Source organism: Colletotrichum navitas, assembly GCF_030913465.1.
Source record: "Colletotrichum navitas strain CBS 125086 chromosome Unknown LY79scaffold_13, whole genome shotgun sequence".
NCBI lineage: Eukaryota > Fungi > Ascomycota > Sordariomycetes > Glomerellales > Glomerellaceae > Colletotrichum > Colletotrichum navitas.
In genome coordinates, this window is record NW_026850559.1 from 247334 (window position 1) to 255983 (window position 8650).

At 55.8% G+C, this 8650-nt stretch overlaps 3 protein-coding genes across 3 annotated transcripts; 1 reads left to right on the forward strand and 2 right to left on the reverse strand.

Annotated features, from left to right (window-relative positions):
• Positions 1-23: 23 nt before the first annotated feature.
• Positions 24-1071, reverse strand: LY79DRAFT_76184 (transcription initiation factor IID). Its single transcript, XM_060565110.1, has 2 exons — positions 825-1071; positions 24-763 (listed from the first exon to the last, which is right to left on the reverse strand). Exons 1-2 carry the CDS (start codon positions 883-885, stop codon positions 294-296), a joined length of 531 nt encoding a protein of 176 aa, XP_060416961.1. The 5' UTR covers positions 886-1071; the 3' UTR covers positions 24-293.
• Positions 1072-1258: 187 nt separating this feature from the next.
• On the forward strand, positions 1259-2151 carry LY79DRAFT_545167 (uncharacterized protein). Its single transcript, XM_060557162.1, has 3 exons — positions 1259-1382; positions 1443-1552; positions 1614-2151. Exons 1-3 carry the CDS (start codon positions 1380-1382, stop codon positions 1768-1770), a joined length of 270 nt encoding a protein of 89 aa, XP_060416962.1. The 5' UTR covers positions 1259-1379; the 3' UTR covers positions 1771-2151.
• Positions 2152-5912: 3761 nt separating this feature from the next.
• On the reverse strand, positions 5913-7931 carry LY79DRAFT_577536 (T-complex protein 11; the record flags this gene model as incomplete). Its single annotated transcript, XM_060559884.1, has 1 exon — positions 5913-7931. One exon carries the CDS (start codon positions 7929-7931, stop codon positions 5913-5915), a length of 2019 nt encoding a protein of 672 aa, XP_060416963.1.
• Positions 7932-8650: the final 719 nt, after the last annotated feature.

Here is an 8650-nt window from a genome sequence, read left to right on the forward strand (position 1 = left end):
CTACTTTCGCTGCACTACCTACCTCTATCTTGGCGAGACCACGAATCACGATGTGAAAAACTCTCGACGCGCCTTGCAGGGGAGGCCCTCTGATATTGATTATATTGTCATTCTCATGGTCGTGTTCCTTTTTCCCAGTCTTGTCCGTGACGGGACCCTCTAAACCAATGCCCGATGTCGGTCATCCAAAAGAAAAGAAATAAGAAGAGAAAAAAACGCCAAGTCGCTATGCCGTGAACCCAATAGAAAAACACCTTTACCGTTCGCGTCCGCCTTTCGCGGCGCCTCGAGACTCACTTCGCCTCCCCGTCGAGCCGGACCCTCTTCGCCGGCCGTCCCGCAACCTCGCTCTCGGCGTCGGCGTCGTCGTCCGCCTCGCCCAGCTCCTCCTCCTGCTTCGCTGCCGCCTCCGCTGCCGTGGGGGGCTCGCCCGTCCCGTTCGCCGGCTTGTCCTTCTTGTGCTCCTGGTCCGCCGCGTCCTTCATGAGCACGGCCTCGTCATCCTTTGTGAAGATCTTTTTGGCCGACTCGATCTCGCCCTTCTTCTCAAACACTTCCTGCACCTTGCCGAGGAACGCGTCGTTCTTGCGGAACGCGAACTCAAAATCCTCGTACTTGACCTTTTGGCGACCCGCGTAGTTGGCCGCGCGAGTCGCCTCAAAGGCCATGCCCTGGATGAACTCGGTCACAATCTCATCGAGCACGCGGATCGTCTCGGGCAGCGGGTTGCGGACGTCGCCGTGGGCATAGAGGAGCTGTGCCACTTGCAGAGGGTTAGCCTTGGTTCCTCCGGATCTCTCCGCGTGGGTACGCAAGGAACGTACGCTCATTGTGGCTGAAGTTCATCTTGCCAACATTTTTGGCGGCGCGGGCGCGAGGCTCCATGGCGGGCAGAGTTGATTCAAGAGTGCGTGGCAGAGGTCGGCAAAGTCTCGGTGGGGGATATCTCTTTCGCTAACAAGATGCGTAAAGCAGCTGGCTAGGGTCTCTCGGATAGGAATTGGGGGTGACGGGTCCCGGTCGCGAGCTGAGGTTGAAATAGACAGGTCGTGCAAGAAAGATCGCCCAAGGCCGCGATTCATAGATCACGTCGCACAGGGGAGAAGCAGCTTGCTTTATCTTATCAATGCACACAGTCAGCCTCAGGTGCTGACTGTGGGGGTGGCGCCTACCTGGGAAAACGTGGCTGAGGGGTGTGGGAAGCTCCCAGGTCGGGCCACACGTGGCTTGAACGTTCTCCGGGCCACCTTGTCCATTGGCGAGAGGCTGAAGTCGACCGAACCCCTGGGCATACTATTATATCGCGACCTTCAATCTAGCTTGTCCATTTACACCCGAGAGTCGCCAGTGCCCCGCCGAAAGGGACAACAGCCGCAACCATGGTATGTCGCGCAGCGCGAGATCTCAGAGAGAGCAGCGAGCAGTGCTAACGCGAGATACAGACAGCTATTTTCAACTTTCAGTCGCTTCTCCTCGTCATCCTCCTGCTCACCTGCACGTGCGCATACCTCCACCAGCTCATACCTGCTATCATGGACCGGAACAAGGACGGGTAAGGGCGCTCCAGCCATTAGCGACCCGATATGCAGACACAGCCGCTGACCGGACGATAGTTTCGTGGGTATATTCTGGAAATTCGCAAGGGTGGGCGAGCGGTTAAGTCCGTATATCAGCTTATGCTGTGTCGTCATGGCGGCAAGTGTCTCTCGCCTCGGTCTCCACGAGTGCATTGCTGACAAGATACGACAGGTTTCCTTGCTCATCAGCTAAGCTTTTTTTGTCTGCACGACCGCGCGCGGCCCCTCTGCCGGGGCCTTGTTACATATTTAGGAGTTGGTCAGGGAATTGAATATTGCTTTGTTAGACGGGAGCAGCGCATGGCGCAACGACGGGGATATGCCCGGGCCGACGAGGCCCGTATGACGAAACTCAAAAGACCGAGGGGACATGCCGTTCTAATTTGGCGGCCTGGTAATAATTCAAGAAATTCACCTCACCTGTGAAGGCTGTGCCCATCACGTCTGGTCAGGCGCTCATGTTGTCATTTCCTACATTTGAGAAGGACAGGCCACCAGTTTCCCAAGATGGCGGGAGTCGCCAGCCTAGCCCCTTCACCGTAGGCGCATCGCCTCTGGTCAGCCCTGGTCCTGCAAAAGAAATTCCTGGGAGACTGGCCCTTGGGAGCTCCCCCCTTCTGCTCAGAACTGTACAGCTATCAAGGGCCAGAGGCGATCCAGCAGCTCAGTGATAAAAACTTGTCAATTGGCCTTCTTCTCACTTCAGGGTGGGCCTTGCTTTCTAGTAATCTGCATTTCGCCGCACAATGCCGCCCCCTTGGGAGTTAAGGAGTGGCCCACGGTAACCTGGCGAGACCTCCTTCGTTTGGCGGAGGATGGATTTTCGAGAAACATCCAATATATGTGGCAAGCTCGGTAGTATCTCGTTTCTCATAGGTATTTTGGTTATGACCAGAATGAATGTTGCTCAACTCCGACTGCACAAAACCAATGTATCGTGGCTCGGTCCTCGAACACGGTGTAGCTTCTGCAGCTGTCCAGTCACGAGCGGCGTGGACAAAGATTACCCGATGCCACTTAATTGACGGACGAATTCTTGTGGTAGCCACTCTGTCATTCCGTTCCACTCGTCTTCAATGCATATCAATAGTGGGCGCATCTTGATATAAGGTAGGTCGTTTCACTATGGTCGTAAACCCGATGTTGTTATTCCCCCCAACGAGATCGTCGACGACTTCGAGCGAAGCCTCACCGTGGACGAGTCTCGGAATAGCCTGGCCAATATCCCTCTCACCCTGGAAAGGTATGTTCACTGCTGGTATTCTGGTACCATCATATCGGTTCTCACTTGGAAATACGGTGATATCAGCTTCCCATCTTCCAACTCTGCACTTTTCCATGTGCATTTCACTCCCAGACGTGCAAGACCGATACTCACATTATCTTCAGAAGGCTGATGGAGGCAACGATAATGGCCGAGGGTCTTGTGTATGACAATCTTCAGTCCCCTGGTGGGTATTGTCTTGTGGCATATGTGAAGGCGGCGTTGGACTGTTGCTGCTGTAAGACCTATCGCACAATCCCACCCGCACAAAACAAGAAGAAAAGAAGACGCAACAAACCACACAGCGATACAAGTCCTTTATGAAGCCTGACCCCTCAGGCATTGCGTGTCATCGAGTTTTAGGACTAGAACCACTCTCTTAGCAGCCTGTACCTGTCAAAAGCCTCCGTGTCTACTAAGTTATATCACCGCTTAGTTAACAGCCCGTAACTACCTGGTCAGAAACTTCAGGACTTCCTAATCAGTAGCTATGACAACACGCTGATATATCTAGATGTTGGCCTTGTCGGCAGACTAGGCTCTTGAGGCGGATATCTTCAGGTGTGTATACGACGACGGGAGAGGAGGACGAAAGCGACAAGCAGCGAGGCCTACTCCTCACATAAACACACAGATCCCAACTACAAGAGAAGACTGCCTTTGCACTGCCTTTGTACACTCTTGTCCCGTGCCCCTCGGGAATGATGGACAACGCGCCCCCCAGCAACCCTACTGCAACTGCTGCAAAGAGAGAAAGCATCCGCGGCTTCGAGTATTGACAATTCAATGCCTACATGGCATTAGCCCGTCACCATATCCACAGAGCCCTGAAGCTTGGACCCATGCAAAACTGCAGCTCCCAGGCCGACACAACGTTTCCCGGTGGCCGCTCGGGCATCGCCAGTTCAAAAGGCACGACGGGCGACGAGGCCGCAAAGGAAACATCCATAAAAGCCACCGGCCTCCCGCAGCCTCCTCGATGTCAGAGAACCCCGTCACGGAGGCCAAATCGTGAGCCTTTCAAAAGTCCACGGTTCCGAAAAAAGGAACGGTGGCTATTGCCGGTACCGAGAGCCTCCAAGTAACCATGTTTACGTACGACCCCGAAAAGCCGGGCTTGGCCCTTTCAGTTGGGGATACGTAGTCCGGCAGAGGAGCATCCCCATGTCTGCACGTGAGTAGCGGAGACCGCCTCCTTTTCCACAACATTGACATCGCGCCCTGTCGCGACTCATCATACATGCACTATGTGTGTGCGTCCGGAAGAGTGGGCTTCACCGGCGCAACGGGGCCCCATCCGGGGAAGACCGGGTCGGTGCCGTCCTGCCAAACGGCTGCCTCCCCCCCCCGCCATATGAGCAAATGACTCGTCTCTTGTCCCTTGATCTTAAACCGGGCCGGCTTCCCCCACGTACCTACGCGGTCCACCGCCCCGCGTCCCCGTTTGCTGGCTCACGCGATAATACGAGGGGTGAGAATACGATGGAGAGGCAGAGGTCGACGTCGGCGTGGGGGGCCAGCAGGGCGTTTGATTATCCCCAACTCGGCCCCCGACCCCTGGCATCGTAATGCATCTTCTTCCGTGTTCGCTCTTCTACCGGGACGATGCCATCGACGGCAGCCTCCTGGGCAGGCCGAACGGTCGCCGGCAAGGAAAACCCGAGAAAGGACACACATCCCGTGCCCTTCTACGCGGATCCAGAACAGGGGGTGTGGGGGGGGGGGGGGGGGGGGGCCGTACGACCCCGTCGTCCCATAGCGATAGGCTTGATGCAAAGGACGGGCAACGTCATCGTGTCATAACCGGGCCTGGCCCCGATGGGAAGAGGTGGAGGTGCCGAAAGCATACCCGTACATCTGGTACCTACCTTGTGACCAATGCCGCGCGGCGCGGTGCATTCGAGGTGTTGAGCCAAAGGGACAAGGATACATGCGGAGTGGAAACCAAGAAAGAAAGCAAGAGAGAGCAAAAAAACCGAAAGAAGAAAAACCAGAAAGATGGACTAGGATGTCTGTCACTCAAGAACAATCCTTTTGACCCCCCCCCCAAGCTACCTAAGACCACGGCAAGCAGAGTTCTCTTTACCCCGACCTCTCCGGCCGGAAAGGCGTCCCATCTTGCGTTCTCTTCCGAAAAGGTCCTGTTTCGTGCATGAAACCCGCGCGTGCCCCCCCCCCGCCCCCCCCCCCCCCCATCTCCCTAAATCCGCGGCTCCAACATAAAAAAAATCGGATATATAGGACCTGAAATGGCAAAAATAGCCAAAGAAACCAGCCCCTCACCTCCCGCAAAGGCCGTTTGTTAAATAAAAAAAACAAAAACCACCAAACAACGCCATCCCTCCCACGACCCCTCCCCTCCCTCCATCAAACATCATGCATCAGAAGAGACGGTGTGGCCGCTTATATCTCAAACTCGTCTGTCGGGTCTGTCATCATGCAACGGCGTGCGACTTGTGGTTTGCTTCTACTTACGCCACCCACACACCCTTTCCTCGTCGTCTGCACGGCAACGGTGAGATATGCTTGGCCAATTGCTACATCGGCTGAAACACCCATGGGGGGAAGGTGGGTTGGGCTGCCCATGTCATGGTCAACGATTAAGCAGACGTCGCATGTATGGGGTGGTGCCTCTGCATATCACAAATTGGATCAGAAGGATAAATGTGACCTCAGCCTTGAATGACAATCGGGCTCTTATTTTTCTGTCTCTGCAATGCGAAAGAAAAGAAAAAAAGAAGAGGAAAAACAAGCGTGCGCTATGTATCTGGATGTAACCGCCTCCCCATGCAACGCCTACCCAACTAGTCAACGCGGCAAAAAGCGCGAGCTTGATGTATTGAATCCCCAAACACCGTCTAAGGTTCCGTAAACCCCTCGTAGCCAAAAAAGAGTCTTGCGAGAAAAAGCGGAAAAATGCAAGATTAAAATACTGTAAAAAGGGGTATTGTTCGGCCAGACATAGTAGATAAGCCCCCCTGCGTGGGCGTGTCGGGTTTGCTGGTTCGTCTTGCTGCCAGCATCTCCCTCATTAAAGAGATTGGTGTCCTGGGGTCTGATTGTTGTGTGCCCTAGAACTGATTCATCTCCATCATACTGTCGGCCTGTTCGTCCTCCGTGTATGCAAGGCCGGCAAAGACTCTCCAGTGAAGGATGCCGAGATGTGCCAAGCGAGTCGCCATGTCCTCGATACCGCCGTCGTCACGAGACTCCCGGTTGCTATTGTTGTCAGAGACAGAACCCTCGCGATCCGGGCTGCTGCTCCATGACCGCCCTGCGCCGTGAGCGCGGCCGCCAGTGGCCACCGAGAAGAGGCCAACTCCCGTCAGACCACGGTACTCCCGGACTCGCTTTTGCAGCTCCGTGAGGAGTCTGTGGTGGAAGTGCTGCTCAACCTCTTGGAAGAGGGGGCTGTTGATGTCGCAGACGTGCGAGGCGAGCTTGGACTCGAAGACTGGTAGCATGTCGGCCGGGGCGTTGGTAAATCGGAAGATCTGAAGAGCCAACGAAGGAGCAATAGCCTCCCAGCGGGACTCGTGCCTGCGAGGTGGCGGCGAGGTATGAAGGAGCGCGACGAGAGAGTTGTAAAGGTCCCGGGCCTTGTTCAGAGATTCCGTGGGATCTGAGGTCGGCTGGGGTGGGAGGATTAGCGAGGATCGCGGGGACGAGGTGGCCGAGTCAGCGGAGCTGAAGGCCAAGCTCGAGGGACGAGATGGAGGCGTGTTGAAGTTGAAATCGGGTGTCATGGAGAGGGGGCGGCTCCGGGGCTCGTCGTCAAACTGCGAGAAGGAGCTGGCGAAGAGGGGGGCGTTCAATCGGCCAACTCTCTCGAGGTCGTCGTACATACGCATGCAAACCTCCAGGTTGATAGCGTCTTGCATGTCGGCACGAAGCTTGACGAATCTCTCCTCGTCAAAGATAAAGGTGTTGGGTAGCGCCTTTTCCGATACCGACGGCAGGATCAACCGGGAGATGGCCTCGAAAAATACCGACATCTCGCCAAAAGAGTGAGCGGCGATGGGCGACAGAGAGCCGCTATACCTCTGCTCGGCATCCCGGTACCAGGCATTTGCCTGGGTAACGTCGAGCTTGCTGCCCTGGATCTTCTTCTCAAAGAACTTGCGCTCAAACGGGATGGTTCCCTCGATGAGGATGGGGCGGAGACATCTGATCTGGTGGTTTGCAACGTCGAGCTTCATAGCCTCCAGCACACTAAGAAGACTCTTCATGCCCTTGACAAGCTCCTCCACGTTGTTGGTCCTGTTGCCGTTGCTCAGCTGCGAGTACATCTGGTCGACCCACTCGTCGCGCATCGGGGCGCAGTGTGACTTGAGCACTCTAGACAGCCACAGGGCGAGCTTCTCCAAGTCGGCAATGCCCCTGTAGAACTGCTGCATCAGCAAGTCGACGTTGAGTCCCTCATCCAGATACACTCTGTCCCTTTGGGGTACAAGGGTTTGGATGATTTCCTTGACCGCCTTCAATAGGGACGGCAGACACCAATCGTCTCCCTGGCCGTGCGCTGCGATGAAGGCCTCCGGTTCCCTGACAAACTGGGTGAGCTGCTCTTGCAGAGTGTTCCAAAACAGGTCGGCCTTGTGCTGTTTCCGCTTGCCCTTATCTCCGTCAAGATTGGGTCTGAAATGCAGTTCGGGATCAAAGTTGATGTCGTGGCGCAACTTGGGGTTGTGCATGATCTTGCACACATCCAGCTCGCTCAAAGTCACCTTGGTTACTGGGGGCTCGACTGGGCGGGAGACCCGGGGGGCGGGAGCCTTGACCTCAGGGACGCTTCCAAAGTAACTGTCCGTCGGGGCACTCGGTGTCGAGGAAGTCGAGGTGTTGGATGATGCCCTCGCCATCAAAGGCGCTGTCTGAGGTGTTGATGTGTTGGAGGGTGGGTTGAAGCCCCTGGGGGAGTCTTGTGACGACTGTTGAAACTGTGTCTTGGTCTCTTCTTGTTGAGTCTGCTTGCCCGCCTGGGGCTCGGCCTCCTGAATGGGTTCGTTCTCGGCGCTGGCTCGAGTCGATGTCGACAAGTGGCGACGGTTGCTCTCTATGCCGCCACCGGCACCCTGTTCGCCCGCCATCGTGAGGGGATTTTCAGATTATCGGTCAAGTGATTTGTAGTTTTCCACTCAAGTGGCGTCCAAGCTGTCTGAATCCTCAGCTATTCCAGAAAGATGTCGTCCGGAACCAGAGTCAGGTCCACGGTTACACACTCGAGATCGGCTTCGAGACAAGGTGCAAAGTCTGCTAGACCGAAGAAGAGGAGATGGGTAGTATGGCTAAATGTTCCCCGAGAGAGCGAGTCAGCAAGAGTATATCTAGTCGACAAACGGCAGACAGGCGTGCGTGAATGATCTTTGTCAGACGAGGGTCTCGTGAGCGACACACGCGGGCGAATGCAGGTGCTGATTTCCGAAGTGCCGTGTTCTCAGGGCGGAGAGAATCGATGAGTGGGGAGGGAGGGGAGTGCGAAGACTGCGACGTTGGCGCACTCGTGGGCCGGTCCTGTCAAGCAGGCCTATGGCAACTTACAGAACAAGGTTGTTGTTGGCGTGGCGCGGAACGCAGCAGCAGAATGCAAGTGGTCGAGGGAGGAAGTGGTACTGGCTCTCAATGGGGCCGAGGGATGTTTGCTGATGGTGTCGCCGACCGGCCGAAAAGCGCAGGAAGGAGCGGCTGGACCACAGAAGGAGTCCGGTGTGCGTAATGGGAGGGTGCTTGCTGCAGATGCACAGCTGAGAGGCAAACAAGTGGCCCAAGTCACTCGGGAACCTCGTTGGTTGGAATAGACGGGAGCTGC